The sequence below is a fragment of the Alosa alosa genome, chromosome 19 (genome assembly GCF_017589495.1).
Source record: "Alosa alosa isolate M-15738 ecotype Scorff River chromosome 19, AALO_Geno_1.1, whole genome shotgun sequence".
NCBI lineage: Eukaryota > Metazoa > Chordata > Actinopteri > Clupeiformes > Clupeidae > Alosa > Alosa alosa.
This window is the reverse complement of record NC_063207.1, coordinates 1,418,788-1,438,537: the sequence shown is the minus strand read 5'-3', so window position 1 is coordinate 1,438,537 and position 19,750 is coordinate 1,418,788. Positions and strand designations below refer to the sequence as shown.

At 43.1% G+C, this 19,750-nt stretch overlaps 1 protein-coding gene and 1 pseudogene across 7 annotated transcripts in view; both read left to right on the top strand.

The window, feature by feature from the left end:
* LOC125284718 (la-related protein 4B-like) overlaps positions 1-1,775 on the top strand; it is a 35,735-nt gene extending 33,960 nt beyond the window's left edge. For all 7 annotated transcript variants that reach the window (XM_048228825.1, XM_048228823.1, XM_048228821.1 and 4 more), the window contains 2 exons: positions 752-851; positions 1,268-1,775. In XM_048228825.1, coding sequence (XP_048084782.1) covers positions 752-851; positions 1,268-1,435 — 268 coding nt within the window. In that variant the 3' untranslated portion in view covers positions 1,436-1,775. The remainder of the gene's footprint in view (positions 1-751; positions 852-1,267) is intronic.
* A 3,594-nt stretch (positions 1,776-5,369) lies between these two features.
* LOC125284314 overlaps positions 5,370-19,750 on the top strand; it is a 67,977-nt pseudogene continuing 53,596 nt past the window's right edge.

Genomic DNA, 19,750 nt, shown 5'->3' with positions numbered 1-19,750 from the left:
GTGTCCTTAAGTGTAGTCATGCGTGAGTGTGTGTGTGTGTGTCCTAAAGTGTAGTCATGCGGTGTGTGTGTGTGTGTGTGTGTGTGTGTCCTAAAGTGTAGTCATGCGACGTGTGTGTGTGTCCTAAAGTGTAGTCATGCGGTGTGTGTGTGTGTGTGTGTGTGTCCCTAACGTGTAGTCATGCGGTGTGTGTCCTAGTGGTGTGTGTGTGTGTGTGTGTCCTAAAGTGTAGTCATGTGTGTGTGTGTGTGTGTGTGTCCTAAAGTGTAGTCATGCGGTGTGTGTGTGTGTGTGTGTGTGTGTGTGTGTGTGTGTCCTAAAGTGTAGTCATGCGGTGTGTGTGTGTGTGTGGTCCTAAAGTGTAGTCATGCGACGTGTGTGTCCTAAAGTGTAGTCATGCGGTGAGTATGTGTGTGTGTGTGTGTCCTAAAGTGTAGTCAGCGCGGGTGTGTGTGTGTGTGTCCTAAAGTGTAGTCATGTGGTGTGTGTGTGTGTGTCCTAAAGTCCTAAAGTGTAGTCATGCGGTGTGTGTGTGTCCTAAAGTGTAGTCATGCGGTGTGTGTGTGTGTCCTAAAGTGTAGTCATGTGTGTGTGTGTGTGTGTGTGTGTGTGTGTGTCTGTGTGTGTCTGTGTGTGTCCTAAAGTGTAGTCATGCGGTGTGTGTGTGTGTGTTCTAAAGTGTAGTCATGCGGTGTGTGTGTGTGTGTCCTAAAGTGTAGTCATGCGGTGTGTGTGTGTGTGTCTTCTGAAGGGATCTAAAGTGTGAAAAAGAGACTCAGGTGTCAGTGGAGAGGGCGTACATCACCGTGGCAACTGCCAGCAAGTCTGTCCAGGTCAACGGCTTGGCAACGGTAAGTTCCGCCACACACACACCATCGCCACAGCTGCACACACATTTGATGGATCAACTGATTGACTAATCACTGGTGTGTGAGTGTGTTGATTAACTGACTGATCATTGGTGTGTGTGATTGGTTGATCACTAATGTATGTATGTGATTTAGTTAATTGATTAATTGATCAAATAGACAGACAGACAGATACTTTATCGATCCCCAATGGAAAATTAAAGTATCAATATCAAATTCAATATCACTGATATGTGTATGTGATCGGTTCATTGATTGGTTGATCACTAATATGTGTATGTGATTGGTTCATTGATTGGTTGATCACTGATATGTGTATGTGATTGGTTCATTGATTTGTTGATCACTAATATGTGTATGTGATCGGTTCATTGATTGGTTGATCATGTGGCTTACAGGAGGGCCGTAAGCCGAGCTATGCTGAGATCTGCCAGCGAATCAGAGACTCCTACAGCAGCGAAAGACCCGCCCCTCGGAACCAGCAGCCCAGAAAGGACACGCCCACTGGCCCTCGGCAACTGTCGCCAGGCCTCGAGCTCCTGACACCTCCGACATCACCTCAGTAGTCATGGCAACAATGTGATGGAAAAAAATTAGTGAAGAATCAGGGCCACAAACTTCTCCTTACCACACACACACACACACACACACACACACACACACTAAACACACTAAACACCAACACTAAACACACACACTAAACACGTTACGTTACGTTCCTGTTGGATGGGTTGATATTAATTATGCATACTGTCTTGTATAGATGGGGGCTAATATTTAGTATGCATAATTTCCTGTTGCATGGGGTGATATTGAGTATGCATACTTTTCTGTGTAGATGGGGGTGATATTGAGTATGCATACTTTCATGTGTAGATGGGGGTGATATTGAGTATATACTCTACTGTGTAGCTGGGGGTGATATTGAGTATGCATACTTTCATGTGTAGATGGGGGCTAATATTGAGTATGCATACTTTTCTGTGTAGATGGGGGCTAAATTGATTATGCATACTTTTCTGTGTAGATGGGGGCTAAACTGATTATGCATACTTTTCTGTGTGAAAGGGGGCTAAATTTGAGTATACATACTCTCCTGTTTAATTGGGGGCTGGTATTGAGTATGCATACTGTCCTGTGTAAATGGGGGCTGGTATTGAGTATGCATACTGTATGCATCAGACATTTTTGTTCATTTGAAACTTCTATTTGCACTACCTGTGTGTGTGTGTGTAGTCCAACATCCTTTGACACCCAAATGCTCTAGACAGCATTTAGGATGGTTCTGCTTGTGTGTGTGTGTGTGTGTGTGTGTGTTGATTTTGTCGTATGCGTATGTTTGTTAGTGCGCTCTGCACGAGGAGATTAGGATATCAGCATGGTGATATTAGCATTAGCGATATTAGCATTAAGGTAAAATGACAATTGCATAGCATAAACACACACACACGCACGCAGACGCGCGCGCGCACGCGCACACACACGCATGTGTGTTTTGCCCCAGCTTTTCCATTTTCTGTTATTTCCTGCTTAAAGACTACTTCACTTTGCCTTAAGTTTGTATACCAGATGTAGGACGCACACACACACTACTCAGTCCTGGACACATATATACACACACACACACACACACACTACTCCGTCCTGGACACATATACATACACACACACACACACACTACTCAGGCCTGGACACATATACAGACACATACACACACACGCACTCTACTCAGGCCTGGACACACAGGCTGAGTACAAGAAAAAAGCATGCAGTCTGTCTGTGGAGTGGAATTGATGTAACTGTCTGCAATTTATGTGTGTGTGTGTCATTTTGTGTGTTAATCAGGTTGGGATTACACACGCACGCACACACACATGCATGCAAGCGCACACACACCAGTGTACTAAGTGTGATGTCAGAGTTGTTTTTGTTTACTGAAAACTGGATGACAGAGTTGTTTTTTGTTTACTGAAGATTGAAGGCCAGTTTAGTTTTTGTTCTCATCTGACCTGTCTGAGTAACTGTGAGAGAAATTAAAAATGTAAGCACTTGTCTGTCTCTCCTGGTGATTTGTTCTAGAACATATAAAATGTGAGCACTGTCTGTCTCATAATTATTAGGATTAGCTTAATGTATTTTTACATTTGCCGTAGTATTGTCGATGGGTTTAATAACACATCAAGGGGGTCCTTGTCAGAACCTAGTGGTATTTGGGGGGCCTTGTCGTGGAAAAGTTTGGGAACCCCTAGCCTAGCCTACAGTATGCTGAACTTCTGAGCAAGAATCGCCTAAAATAAATTGGACATAGCCTACAGTAGGCCTAAAAAATTAAAATCACCATTTTAACAAACTTGTTGAATTGAATGTCACTGTACCCTGCAATGCCTCCCTCAACCCCTTCCATAATCGGCCTTCCACTATTATTTGCGATGGCCAACTCCTCTGCTACTGTAAAACACTCTGGTGCCTTTCCTCCTACAGTAGTGTTCAAAGACACCTTTTTCTTGTTAACTGTAAAACAGAGGCCAAGTGAATGCTATAAGCATACTAGGCCTACATGTTTTTATAATTAGGAAATATTAATGCAAGCTATAACTATATAAACCTACTATTCTGAATAATGTGTTTGTGTTTCATTTTCACCTGCTGCCATGTGCGTTTTGGTGTTGCATCTGAAATGCTCACAGGATTAGGCATACACTAAATCAGTCAATGGGGGCTACTTAAACATTCAATTATCCTATTACTGTAATCTATATGCCCACTTCTGAATTATGTTGCATCTGTAGGCATTTCTATGAACTCAAAATAGGCAATTTAATTATTTCAACTCATTTCAGACATTCCAAAGCTATTAATCCTCCATTAACATATTTGAAGAACATGTGGAAATAAAACTTTACTTTTAAGCATTTAGGCTACCCGACAGAGTTGCCTTGCTTTGTTCACTGCCCGGCGATATTTGATTTTTTGTCGTAGAGTGGGTTTTAATTCCTCATAACTTGTCATAATAATTGTGCATTCCTCATCCGTGAAAATAAGGTGATCGCGTCATCACTGAAAGTGGTGACTTGGCGCCTGCAATCCATACTTTTATGTGAGCGGCACAAACTCAATTAGGTTAACCCGGCTCAACAAATCAACTTCATAATCAGCGTCGTGAGTACCGATTAACACCACTTAAGATAACCAGGTTTTGTCAACCCGGTTTAACAAAGTAACCCACCCTGGGTTACATCTGGGTAGGTTAAGCTCCCTTCATAGTACAGGCCCCTGGTGATTTGTTCTTGAACATATAAATAATACTCATGCAGGATAGTGTTTCAATTATACGTACAGAAAGCTTACAGAGACAGGTGAAAAATTAGTCTTAGGAGGATAAAAAGGAGTCTTATCAGGACAAACTAGCTCAAGGCACTGGCAGCCAAATTTGTTGTTTTCGTAATGAAACGTCTTCATTTAATAAGAGCTTGACTTATTTCAAGTCAAATGATTTTACAAGAAAGTTCTAGGTGAATCTCTTTATACTGAAAACACCAATTAGATTTTTTGTTTTATCTTGATACAAGATTAGTAACACTTGGTTAGATTTTATTAGATAAGCAGTTTTTGCAGTGTGTCCAGCGACACACTCTAAGAAGTGATGTGTTAAAATGACACATTGCTGTGTGTGCTCAGGGACAGCACATTTTTGTGTCAATTTCAACACAGCAATTGTGTGGCTGGGTGAAAGGTTAAAGACAAATTTCAGCTATTTCTGCTACAATTTTAACTTTTTAACCCACCCAGACAGCCACACAATTCAGCTATCTCCACATAATTGCGGTGTTGAAATTGACACAAAATGTGTTGTCCCTGAGCACACACAGCAATGTGTCATTTTAACACAGAGTGCATTGCTCTAAAAAAAGGCGTTTATAACACATTCCACAAAGGCAATCCAGTGTGCTTTACGCCATAAATAAACTAATACCATTAGCAAGCCTGATGCTTTTTCTCTACGAAACTCCCCCTCGCTCGGTCTGAAGCTCTTTTCCTTGTCTTTGCATCTTCCATCGAGGGTTTTTGCTGCTTCTTCGCCGGCTCTGCCATTATACACACGTTTGCAACAATCGCTAGCGTTTCGTTAGCCTCCCTCTGTGCTGTGGATGCAGGATGGAAACTGAAACTACTTCACTGAACTTGCAAGCGGGATATTCTTCCTACAGGCAGTAGGGACGGGCGAGAGAGTCTTCATTCGTAATGAGTCATTTAACCATATACCGACTTACGAAGATGAGTAATTAACACGAAAACGTTGCCAGGTTAAAATAAATGTATTAAATACATAACATGTCATAATATATCATTTAAATGCATGAGACACAAATCAAAGTGGTGTCAGTTTAAAGAATAATTTAAAAGGTTTAGAAGATTAGAAGTTATACACATCACGCGAGCATCCGTTAATCTTCATGAGCCCGTGCGAGTGTGTGTGTCAGTCACTTAAAGAGTGAAACGGGGATAGATGACTATTTATCCGAAGCTAACACCGAGCTCATCAGGCAACCTCTGCAGCCGTGCGCGTGAGTTCTGTCGCCCTCCTTGGGAGCGGGAGGAGAGCGCGCAGACTGTCGGCTTGGGAAAGGTCACGTGGGCGCCGAAGAGCTCAGTGCTGTCAGTCCGTACTCGTATTCTTGCCAGCCGTAGTTTAGTCGATTGCGTCAGGATAACGAAGCCGCCTCGCACGAGAAGAAAATAAGTCCATCATGAAACGGACCGGCTGATGCTCGAGCTGGACCTCCTTTAACTACCTTCCGTGCAACACACGGTCCACGGATCTATGTAGACGCTCCTCTCCGCCTGGTGCAGACTCTCCGTGCCGGAGTCCGGGGAAACGGGCAGGACGGCGGGAGGAGCGCGTTGAGACGCGAGCGTGTCGCGCTTTGCGAATTTAACGGATTTCAAACGGAATGGCGGACCGCGAGACGATCCCGCTGCCTCTGGAGGTGCGAGCGAGGCTCGCGGAGCTGGAGCTCGAGCTGTCGGAAGGTAGGCTGCCGTGATTCACCGAGGCCGTTAGACCGTAAACATCACCGTGTCACCACGGAGTCGCGCTTTGCGTGCTTGACCTATATGCAGCTCGTTGTGCCACTGCCACTGACGGTTCAGATTGATGGTTTGTTTAATCGCATGAGGTGTCGCGTGTGACGAGGCGCTTTTCGTGTGTAAACAGGAGCGAGGGGTTTGATTTGTGACCTTGATGTTTGATAAATGAGAAGCCTACGGTGCAGCCTGGTCGGTTTGCCAAACCGTCTAATCACGAGCCCGTGAGAGTAGTCGTCAGATGTGCACGAGAGAGCCTGCGCGTGTGTAAACATTTGTTTTCGTTTCGGTTACTTGCATGGTTGGAAGGAAATAGGACTCGGGATTCGGGACAACTGCGTGTGTCTGGGGGAATATGTTGTGACAGATCGCCGCGAGCAGCTCACGGGTTCACGCGGCACAGCCTTGTATGGCGAAAAGTGTACCCTCGACGTTCCGGGGCGTGCGCCGCTACGCCACACAGCTGGCGCGTGTGGAGCACCCTGTCCCTCTCTCTCTCTTTCTCTCTCTTTCTGTGTGTGGAAGGCCCACTTAGTGGTAGGCCGGAGGTACTAAAGCTTTCTCCAAAACCAGGATGTGATGTTTGGGTGGCACACAGTATAAGTATATATACTCTTTTGATCCTGTGAGGGGAAATTTGGTCTCTGCATTTATCCCAGTGAAACACTCAGCACACAGTGAGGTGAAGCACACACTAATCCCGGCACAGTGAGCTGCCTGCATCAACAGCGGCGCTCGGGGAGTGAGCAGTGAGGGGTTAGGTGCCTTGCTCAAGGGCACTTCAGCCATTCCTACCGGTCGGGGTTCGAACCGGCAACCCTCCGGTTACAAGTCTGAAGCGCTAACCAGTAGGCCACGGCTGCCCCATAATAACCCAAAGTAGGCCACTAGATAGATAGGCACAGGGCCCCCAGGATGTGATGTTTGGGTGTGGTGTGATGTGATGTTTGGGTGTGGTGTGATGTGATGTTTGGGTGACCATGTGATCTGCACAGCTAAACTAGTGTGTGAGTATGCACAGCTAAACTAGTGTGTGAGTATGCACAGCTAAACTAGTGTGTGAGTGTGCACATCTGGTGAGTGTGCACTACTACCCGAGTGTGTAAGTGCAGGGCTTAAAATTCATTTTTCAAAATGGGAATTCCCCCCTTAGGTAATTCATGTAGGGGGGATTTACACAATTTGGGGGGGGGGGGATTGCAATTTCGATACTTCTTCAATACTTTTTTTAAAAAAGTGTTTGATTTTGGGGACCCCACCACCCTGACGTCATCAGTAATATACTGTAGTGGGATCATTCAGAACAGTGGATATCCTAGCTTGACCCTCTCCACACACACACAAACACACACTGAAAATGATGGCTTATGTGATATGTTTCTATTTCATATATTTTTAAATTCATATAGAGTGTATTTAGTTAATAATGTATTTTTTAATGTATAGCATTTTACTAGTAATTGTTGGTAGCTAAACATATTTAGTAATTTGAATGCTTCATATTGACATTTAAACTATAACACTTAGGCATATCTTTAATGTGGTGTGTAGGTCTAATTGAGTGCACATTGGTGATGAGTAGGTGTAATTGAGTGCCTGTCACTTTAAGAAAATACGTTAGAGAGTAATTAGCCTCCCTTCAGCCTGAGCGGTTTTAGGCTAATTAAGCTAGTGAATAAAAGTTGTGCATAGTGCATAAGGATATGTGGATGCAATTCATTATGTTTTTTCTATGTCATTAGATAAAATTAATATTCAAAAAACTAACAAGTTGAAGACAATCTTTCTGGGATCAAGTGTTGACGTGACCTGAACGCACCTGCAATCCCGCAGTGAAATTTAAGCCCTGAAGTGTGCGCTAGTGTGTGTACTGTGACTGACGGAGTGTGTGAGCAGAGGGCCGAGGTGATGATGGGCGGGAGACAACACACACACACACACACACACACACACACCTTTCATTGTAAATGGTTGGCTGATTAACTGGTTAAGCATTTGGTTGTCCTCTGGGGAGTTTCCATAGGGCATTTTACAAAATGCATGAAAATAACGGTCTAAAGTACTCATATTTTACTACTTTTGAACACAGCTTCACAAGACCTGGTGCTAGGTCTCAGTTGTGTTTCTAAGTCATATCAAGACCTGGTGCTAGGGCTCAGTTGTGTTTCTAAGTCATATCAAGATCTGGTGCTAGGGCTCAGATGTGTTTCTAAGTCATATCAAGTGACCTAGAGGGCTGAAATGTGGTCAGTTCAGAGATGCTTGTTATCCGGCAGAAAGAAAAAAACTATTCTAGCCTCTGCAACTCTGTGCCAGTACATCACACAGTTCTTCTGATTGTTTTCCAAGAAACTACAGTGTCTCAGCTTTCCAAAGAGCATTTGATTATAGGCCAAACTAGGTGGGAACAGTGGCCTTTGAAGCAGGCGCTGTGCAATTTCAGGCAAAACCTGGAAATTGGTATTGAGAATTAAAGGAACCGTATGTAAGAAATGTATTTCAATTAATCATAAAATGGCCCTGATATGTCACTAGACATTAAGAAATCATGTTCATTTCAATACTTATATCACTGACAACAGTCGTCTGGCCAGGATATTGTCATTTAAAAAGTTGCAGCCCTCAACTGATGTTGATGTTGTGTTTTGTCATGTAATGTTGTGTTTTGGCCTGATGCGCCACCCTCCACCTATCTACTAATCACGAAGTCAGTAGTGTTTCAGCATCCGGGTTGCCTGCTCTGCCAGTCAGAGCGGAGGGGGAGGGGTTACACCGCTCTACAGTAATTTGAAAGTGATTGTAGTACCCGTTTTGGCCACAATCTTACATACAGTACCTTTAAGCTGTTTTAATCACAGGTATTGATTATGGTGGGGACGCCTATCTATCAGATTTTATCATGAGTCAATTTATACCCACCACTTTTTTTCCTCAAGCTCAATTTAGTTAAAAAAATAAAGTTCACAACACATAATTCTTGAGCGCCAGATGCCAGCAATCCCCACAGCTGCTGCTGCGCTGGCTACACACTCTATCCCCACAGGGCACACACATACACACACACCCACACACACAGCCACTCTGCTCTGCTGCGCTCTATCCCCACAGTGCAGACACACACACACACACACACACACATACAGCCACTCTGCTGCTGCGCTCTATCCCCACAGTGCAGACACACACACACACACACATACACATACAGCCACTCTGCTGCTGCGCTCTATCCCCACAGGGCACACACACACACACTATAAAAAAATAACAGACTCTAGGTGGAGATATTAGTGTGGGTTTTTCTTCTAAAACCGGCTGATTTATGTTGTTCTGTCGTTGCATAGTGTCAATTTCAGTGAATATGATCAAAAAAAATCTTGCCAACTGCAGCTTTAAATCAAAATATTAGCAAAAGGCACGGCGTGTATGTGTATTTAAATGCAGTAAAGCAATTCGTTACACTCGTTACTCGTTACATACTTCCTGACACTGAAGGCCGTGCCCGCCGCCCACAGTTGCAAGGGTGGTTTTTTCCGCCACAGGCTTAGGGGAAGCGAGACGGCCACCATTCAACCCAAAAAAGTCATATAACCATTCCAATGACTCTGAAGCTATTAAATGAAGGTAAATTAAGCTAAAAAACTATTTAGCTAAAAAACCTGCATTGTGTACCTTTTAAGATGAGTCTGAAACAACAACATGTGGAAAAGGTGAAGCACTGTGAATACGGCACGTTCCCACTGCAGGAGGTTATGAAGCCAGTCCCACAGGGGTGTAGTTCTCTGGAAAGGTCAGTTGTATTGTCCATTACTCCACATGTACCGGACATACAGAAGAATCGAGAAAACGTTTCTCTCTAACGTTTCTCTCTAACGTACGCTTTCCAAACGTTCGCCTACCCCCTTGGGATACACAAACACACACAAACACACACACACACATACACACACTTATTCAGTGGTCTAGTTAAAGTCATTGCAATAAAAGAATAACAATTTTAATATCACGTTTAGCCTTGGGTTTAATATATTAAAAATCACTTTAAATATACAGTACATCACATTTGAAAAGCTCACAAACTCCGCTAGCAGTCAAGGAGCTAGCATCAGCTAGCAGTCCAACTAATGCTTCAGGAATGAAAACATGCATTTTTATAGGGTTTCCCTTTAAATGTATTGACCTTGATCTTTTTAAATTTCATTATTTTTAACTTGTTGCTCTGTAGCACTCTGTAGCACACGCTTCAATATAAAGTGCAATACACATAAAATGTATTATTATTATTATTATTATTATTATTATTATGAGCTGACAGACAGATTGTTTCATTCTCTATCCTCTCTATCTCTCTCTTCCCTCTCTCTTCTCTCTATCCTTTCTTCTCTCTCTGCCCTCTCCATCCCCCTCTCCATCCCTCTCTCTAGTGTGTGTGTGTGTGTGTGTGTGGGGGGCCTCTTATAGTCCAATCTGTCACATTCCTCCTGGTATTTTAATCTCACTTGATAATTACACACACACACACACATACACATACACATCCATACACACACACATGTACACACACATACATATACACATGCATACACACACACACACATGTAAACATGGGCACGTATGTACACACACTCTCTTTGTTTCTCTCCGTTGCTCATAGACATACACTCTCACACACACACACACACACACACACACACACACAGATATTCCCAAGTAATAATAAAGGAGCCTGGTTGTTTTACAGTGCTGTGATTGGTTGCAACTCTGTGTGTGTTGTGTGTGTGTGTTTTATAGAAATGGATGTGTGTGTAGGTGTGATTAGATGTAGAAATGCAGGGAGTCTCCCTGTGTGTGTGTGTGTGTGTGATCTTGTCATGCCATATTTTCTGCTCTGTCGGGTGTGTGTCCTAATTTCTCATCTCGCTGTAAGCTGATTGGCTAAAACAACAAATGCTGGTTATATAGATACCAGGGATGTGTGTGTGTGTGTGTGTGTTTGTGTGGTTATATAGATACCAGGAGTGTGTGTGTGGTTATATAGATACCAGGGGTGGAGATTACCGTGTGTGTGTGTGTGTGTGTGTGTGTGTGTGTGTGTGTGTGTGTGTGTGTGTGTGTGTGTGTGTGTGTGTGTGAGTGTGTGTGTGTGTGTGTGAGTGTGTGTGTGTGTGGAACGGCTAACTGTACAGGGGACTGCTTTACACCTTTTGTGTTCGGTAAGGTCTGCTGTTTATTCTGATATGTGTTAAACGACAGGTTCGTGAAGTATTGCTCCTAGAGCAATGGGTAGGGAGATGGACGTAAAACCTTCAGTAGAATTTATGATTAAATTGAATTATATTATTTACTTTTCTCGCGAACCGTTCACCACAGCAATTCACGGCTAACATCGTTAAAAGCTGAGAAAAAGCTCTTTCACGTGATACTTGTGATGTCTGTGTGATGAGTAGGCTACTTCGCAAGTAGTTCAACTGAGAAGAATTGGTGAATTTAGACACACTTTCTTTCTTGCGCTGTCACTTTCTCTACTGTGTAAAAGACTAAATTAATTTGCGCTGTGAATATTTTGACAGGCCATAGGCTAAATAAAAATCGCTATTAGTAGGATGCAAAGCAGAATATTGAAAGAAGGGGGTACCAAGGCCACCGTGGCCTGTAAACTTCTGGCCATCACGGCCAACGCAAGGGGCAACGATGTGGCCGCCGTGAAATTCCTACCCTGAGTGAGACCAAAGTAAGTGTTCAAAATAAAACTTTAGGCTACTGTGTTCTCCTGATAACGTGAGTGGAATGGATTTAATGTGGACGCGAACATAAAAAGACGCAGAGTGGCTACAGTACATGATACACTGCACGTTTTGCGGTGAAAATGTTCCGCCTTTTAAAATCAGGTGTAGCTTAATCCAAATCGCAGTTAAAACCATCAATTAGACAACAGAATCAGTAGGGTACCAATTTTGCTTCATTGTACCAGGCCTACTGTATGTCAAAAGCAGGCTCGGATGAAGCTGGGAAGGATTAAACACACGGTTTCCACACTGTGGTAATCAACCGTGATAATTATGATATTTCAAAAGAAAACGGTAATTGTTATCGTCAACATTTTTATCACAGTTTATCATTATACCGGTAATCGTTACATCCCTAGCACCAGGTAGCTTGCGGGAGTGCACCTTCTAAAAATAGCCAACAAGTCGCCTGCAGATCAAGCTCTAAAAACATCCTCCATTCTGAGGTTTTTAATAGATATTTAATTGTAGACCAGAACCATTTATGAAGCCATACATCTGTAACATTAACTTGATATTGGTGATACAATATCCTACACATTGTAGCTGGGTTAAATTGTAACCTTACACACACAGACACACTCACAGACACAGTGTGTGTGTGTGTGTGTGTCCGTGTGTTTCTATGTGGTGTGTGTGTCCGTGTGTTTTTATGTGGTGTGTGTGTGTATGTGTGTGTATTTGTGTGTAAGAGCATTTCTTTAATCCACTTTCCGTTAATGTTTGAAGAGATGGAGCTTAGTGATACAGAATTATGTCAGTGGGTCAGAGAGAGGGGGGAGAGAAAGAGAGGGGGAGAGGGGAGAGGAAAAGTGCAGGGGGAGAGGGGGAGAGAGAGAGAGAGGGAGGGGAAGAGGAAGAGAAGGAGAGATGAAGAGCTAGCTAACAAATATCTAGCAGCATTATTAATATCTGAGCTAACATGGCTAGCTAACAGATATGTAGCAGCATTAATAGCTGAGCTAACATGGCTAGCTAACAGATATGTAGCAGCAGTAATAGCTGAGCTAACATGGCTAGCTAACAGATATGTAGCAGCAGTAATAGCTGAGCTAACATGGCTAGCTAACAGATATGTAGCAGCAGTAATAGCTGAGCTAACATGGCTAGCTAACAGATATGTAGCAGCAGTAATAGCTGAGCTAACATGGCTAGCTAACAGATATGTAGCAGCAGTAATAGCTGAGCTAACATGGCTAGCTAACAGATATGTAGCAGCAGTAATAGCTGCTACTGGCCTAAGCTAACAATGCGATACCGTGTGTGTGTGTCTTTTTCCCGCCTCTTTTTTATTTTCATTCTCATTTATTATTATTATTATTATTATTATTATTAGTAGTAGTAGTAGTAGTAGTAGTAGTAGTATTAAGATTTTCAAGATTGTTTTGTTTTTGTATGTCCTACATGTATTGACTTTGTGCTTTGACAACACAAGCACTCTAGTCATGTCAATAAAGCTTCTTTGAATTTGAGAGAGAGAGAGAGAGATTGTGTGTGTGCTTCCTTCCAAGTGACCTACATCTGAAGCGAAAACTCACACAAACACACACACACACACACACACACACACACACACACAGAAAAAATGGAGAGAGACTGAGGGAAGAAGCGTGTGACCAGAATGGTAAAGGGAATGGAGAGATAGGAGAGGACAGATGGAGAGAGAGAGTGAGGGATAGAGAGAGAGTGAGGGATAGAGAGAGAGAGATGGAGAGAGAGAGAGTGAGGGATAGAGAGAGAGAGATGGAGAGAGGGAGAGTGAGGGACAGAGAGATTGAGAGAGTGAGGGACAGCGAGATGGAGAGAAAACAAGAGATGGAGAGATGCAAGGGACAGATAGAGCCCCCCCCCAACACACACACACACACACTCCTGCTTATTCTGTGCTTATGGAATAATAAGAAACGATTACAAATTGGCACCATATTTGATTCACAGTAGAGATAATAAACAAAGAACATTATTAACGAAGTACAGGCTAAGCGACCACACTCGCCATGGAAATGGACAGACATCAGCAGAGCTGGGTAGTGTTGAGAGGAGACATCAGCAGAGCTGGGTAGTGTTGAGAGGATCAGCAGAGCTGGGTAATGTTGAGAGGAGACATCAGCAGAGCTGGGTAATGTTGGGAGGATCAGCAGAGCTAGGTAGTGTTGAGAGGAGACATATCAGGCCATCCTTAAAAATATTCTTGTTTGCAGTAACAGCCAAAAAAAATTAAAAATGGGTCGGTGTGTATATATTTTTTTTTCAAGATTCAAAGTAAAAAAAAACAATTTTGGTCATGGTGATTACGTAGGTATGAATGTAAACAAATGTGCATATCGTGATCGTAACTGACTGGGTCTTCAACCCGTGGCTTCAGGCGCACCATTGCAAACCTCATTCTGATGCAGGTTATATAGACCAGCCTTTCTCAAACTTCTTTGACCTGAGGCCCAGTCATGGCAGACTTTGGGGTCATAGGGCTCATCTACACGCGCTCTGTTTCTATGGCAGTTCCAAAAATCAACGTCGTTCTATTAAGTGTCGTTAAATAATTAAATAGCCTTCCAACAGGTTGAAGCGGAGCTTTGATACCAACGTTATCGATTAGTTTCAGTTTCTCTCGCACGCGCAGACACCTGCATTGAATGAACGCTCATACCACCACTTTATTGTATGGCTCCATGTTTAATGACATCGATAGCAGAAACGTTTGTTTTCTTTTTTTGTCGGTCCGCGGTATCTTGATCAACTGCGCAGCAAATTATCAGACGAAGCACCGGGCCTATTTTCACTCCACGACTCCGTGGACCAGCAGTCTCCACGTTGCGGACCCATATTTTGAGAAATGCTGAATAGACCACAACCAATTTCAATTCTTCGACGCGGTCACCGTTAGACTAGAGGGGAGAAAGAATGGGAAAAGATCTGGACACAGTTCTTCCAGAGCTTCGTGCCAAGTAATGAGCGTTGAGTCGAGATGTTTGTGTGAATGAAACGAAGCCTATAGGCCAGAGTGTGACATGCGTAAACCAATGGTGTTACGTTTGTATGTAGGCAATTTATATTCACAATACTTAGGCCTACTAAAATAAATGTTATTTTATTGCATTTGTATTGGTTGTTTAGAGCAACAACAAAAAATCGGTCGGTCTTAACGCAAGTTTACAACCGGCAAGTCGGTCGGACTAAAAGGGGAAAAAGAAATATTTGGGTCGGTTCTAAATTGACAGGGTCGGTCGGGTTACGGCAAACTAAAATATTTTTAAGGATGGCCTCAGCAGACCTGGGTAGTGTTGAGAGGATCAGGAGAGCTGGGTAATGTTGAGAGGAGACACATCAGCAGAGCTGGGTAGTGTTGAGAGGAGAGGGGAGAACTTGTATAAACTGGAAGTACATTTCCTTAGCGATCGTCAAAAATACAAACACATAGGAGAGGCCTACTTCCTCAAAATAGAGGACACTTGCCCTGGATTTATTTCCTTAAAAAAAAAATATTGTTATTGTTATTTTTTTCTGTTTCATTTATCTTTTATTTCATGAAATGTAATTTTAAGTGTCATCACATACTTGCGTTTCTTGCTTATCATCATTACTACTACTACTTCTATTGTACTAATGCAGCTCAGTCATGCCAATAAAGCTTTTTTAAATTTGTGAATTTTAAGAGAGAGAGAGGGAGGGAGAGGGAGAGATGGAGGGAGAGATGGAGAGAGGGAGAGATTGGGACGAGGATGCAGGAGAGGTCATGGGAAGATGTCGCTCTTGTGCTAAATATATAGATGACATCATCACCCTGGACGTCTCTCTCCGCTGTGTGTGTGTGTGTGTGTGAGCGTGAGAGAGAAAGAGGGAGTGTGTGTGTGAGATGGAGACAGAGAGTGTGTGTGTGTGTGTGTGTGTGTGTGATGGAGACAGAGTGAGTGAGTGAGTGAGTGAGAGGGAGAGAAATAGAGGGAGAGAGTGTGTGTGAATAATGATTTGTTTGTATTGATCCATAACAGCTCATTCTTTAACTGTTCTGTCAATGAAGGTTAAACCAAATATCAATATTACATACACACAAACACCACGCACTGTAATCACACACACACACACACAGTGACTCTACATAACTTACTGTAACTTAGTGTGTGTGTGTCAACACAACGGTTACTGGATCCCCCACTCATACAATTCCAGCGCTGCAAATTCAGGGTCACACACAAACACACACACACACACACACCCAATCTGACTCTGGTCCTGCTGCAGTGTCCTCTAAGCACTGTTATATAAAATGTAGAACACACACACTTCGCTCTCTCTCTCTCTCATACACACACACGAGCACATTAATGAGTTATGCTATTTCAGTCATGCACTTCTCCCTTGCCATCCTCATTTCCATGGAATTCTATAAATAGACCACACACACTCTGTCTTGCACACACATGCACGACTGACTTACACACACACTCTCTCTCACACACATGCATGACTGACTTTCACACACACATTCCTACACACACTCACTTACATCATAGGCATTACCCTCCCCCCACACACACACACACACACACACACAAGCATATCAATACATGCAGGGGTGTGTGCCAGTCTTCTCCAGTGGGTAGAAGACTATTGTGGGGCAGCCGTGGCCTACTGGTTAGCGCTTCGGTAGGCAGGGCTGAAGTGCCCTTGAGCAAGGCACCTAACCCCTCACTGCTCCCCTCGAAATGCTGTTGTAGCAGGCAGCTCACTCTGCCGGATTAGTGTGTGCTTACCTCACTGTGTGCTGAGTGTGTTTCACTAATTCACGGATTGGGATAAATGCAGAGACCAAATTTCCCTCACAGGATCAAAAGAGTATATATACTTATATACTTATATTTATATATAGAAGTAGAAGACACCCAACTCTACTCTGATTGACTTTGACCCCCAACTCTACTTTACTCTGATTGGCTCTGACCCCCAACTCTACTCTGATTGGCTTTGACCCCCAACTCTACTTTACTCTGATTGGCTCTGACCCCCAACTCTACTCTGATTGGCTCTGACCCCCAACTCTACTTTACTCTGATTGGCTCTGACCCCCAACTCTACTCTACTCTGATTGGCTCAAACCCCAACCCTACTCTACTCTGATTGGCTCTGACCCCTACTCTACTCTACTCTACTCTGATTGGCTCTGACCCCCAACTCTACTTTACCCTGATTGGCTCTGACCCCCAACTCTACTCTGATTGGCTCTGACCCCCAACTCTACTCTACTCTGATTGGCTCTGACCCCTAACTCTACTCTACTCTGATTGGCTCACACCCCCAACCCTACTCTACTCTGATTGGCTCTGACCCCCAACTCTACTCTACTCTGATTGGCTCAAACCCCCAACTCTACTCTACTCTGATTGGCTCTGACCCCAAGCCTGGCGGACTCAACTGTTTGACTCCCTGATGAAGGCTTGTTTTTGCCGAAATGCGTCAGAGTTTTTTAAAGGTTTAAATGTAATTTGATAATTGAGAATGCCTTGGAATCCCCTGTTTTTTTCTCACTCCAAAGCTGGTGTCAGATTATGTTACGAGGACACAAGTTTCCTACTGCGTATCAACAACACTCAGTAACAGTTTATGTGATGTGTTAATCACAACATTTCTTCCCTAACAATTTGACGACAGCTAGTTGTGGAGCTATTCAACCTGCCGCTTGCTAGTGAGACTCAGTGGCTGTGTGCAGTGTGCACCGGCTTCCTTATTTGGGTTGCCAGGATTTATGACAAAACGGTAAGTGATTGAAAGTAAGTGATTGTGTATGTGTAGGGTGTATTTCATACGGTTTAACTTGAAAGTAAGTGATTGTGTATGTGTAGGGTGTATTTCATACACAATCTGGCAAACTGGGAAATGTCAGAATAACCGAAAAAATGAATGGATCAGTGATTTTCAAATGAAGGTTGATGGCCATGCAAATTACGGGAGTTTTCCGGGAGAAATAACAAAATGGGAGGGTGTCGGGAGATGACCTTGAAATACGGGAGAAACCCGGCAAATACGGGAGTGTTGGCCGGAATGACAGTTAAGAAGAAAATGACGCTGCCACATGTCAAAAGGTTGTAAGACCTCTATGTTGTAGAAACATGGAATCAGAAAAACTAGCTCCCGCACACTGTCTTCATTTGCAGTTAAAACTTTATACGTTTCCATCAGATGACCATCATCAGGCCATTTGCTCATCCATATTTATCTGCAGAAGGGACATAGAAAACATATCAAATGTTGAAAATCACACTAAAAGTTCACTATATCCTGGAAAATATATGTTCATTTTGAATTTGATGCCAGCAGCATGTTTCAAAAAATGTTGGGATGGGAGCATGTTTACCACTGTGCGGCTTCACCTCTTCATTTATCAACATTCTGTTTAGGAACTGAGGACACCCTTTGCTAGAGTTTTGAGAATGAAATGTCCCATTCCTGCCCGATATGGATTTCAGTTGCTCAACAGTATGGGGTATTCTTAGTCATGTTTTTTTATTTTATTATGCACCTGATTTGACAAGTCTGGACTGCAGACAGGCCATTGTAGCACCTAGACTCTTCCTCCTATTATGGAGAAATACTATTTAAAGACACTAAATAGCCGCTTTTTCTGTGTGTATATTGTTATGAGTGCTACAGGAATTAACCTAATTCAGTTGAAGTCTGACATTAGATATGTACGTAAATAGATGCTGCACACACACACACACACACACAACAACCCTGCAGATAACAGAGTAGGAATCTCCTGGACACATTTTGAGCTTTTATACAAAAATAGCAGCTTTGTCGCCGCTAGCGACCCTGTCGTTAGCCAGTGAGTTAATTAGAGTTGAAACAAGGATGAGAGAGAGAGAGAAAAGAGTTGGTCCACCAGGATCTTGAGAGAGAGAGAGAGAGAGAGAAAGAGTTGGTCCATTAGGATCTTGAGAGAGAGAGAGAGAGAGAGAGTTGGCCCACCAGCATCATGCCAGTGAGACTGAGAGTTGTGACTGTGGGGGTTCAAAATTCCCATTTCACAAGTTCCAGGAAGTGATTGCTGGTTGTTTGAAATACTGTAGAATATTTTTGCCAGATCCACTGTTACAAAATAACAATGATTATGTATTAAACATTTGAATAATGTGTGTGATTTGTGCAGCTGAAGTTTGTATAAATGCATAAGAACATGCTTGGGACAGAAGCTTTGGACCATAGAGCCGCGCAGCCTTTTGACTGTCACACTTCATGTAACATTATTTGAATTTAAATTGATTTTGTATCATTTTAAGTTTAGTAAAGAACAAGAGCCAGAAATATTAGATTCAAGATTTTATGATTTGATTTGTGTACCATGTGAAAGAAGTTTTGAGGTCCTAAGCTAGTGTCAGCTTGCTGCGCTCATGTCCACATCCACTCATGTAAACAAACACACCGTAAACAAACAACAAACACACACACGTAAACAAACACCATCATATTGAGGTCAGCAGAAACAATCCGGGTGATGAAGGACTAAAGAAAAGGATGATGATGATGCCCTTATATTACGTACGCAATAAGTTCATAACAAAAAGATTTCTGACTGACAGACCTGTGTGTGTGTGTGTGTGTGTGCACGCGCATATGCGCGCATGCGCAGCGCAGGTGTGTGCGTGAACATGTGTGTGTGTGTGTGAACGTGTGTGTGCGTGTGTCTTCAGTGGTAATGTTCCAGTGTTGTGTGTGTGTATTTGTAGCGTCATCATGTGCAAATATTTCTGCATTTACATGAACCTGCATTTACATTGCAAAACACTAAGCATCTTACTCATAGTGTGTGTGTGTGTGCGTGCACATGGGTGGGTGTGTGTGTGTGTGTGTATGCGTGCACATGGCTGGGTGTGTGTGTGTGTGTGTGCACATAGGTGTGTGTGTGTGTGTGTGTGCGTGCGTGCGTGCACATGTGTGTGTGTGTACGTGCACATGGGTGTGTGTGTGTGTGTGTGCAACATGGGTGTGTGTGTGCGTGCGTGCACATGTGTG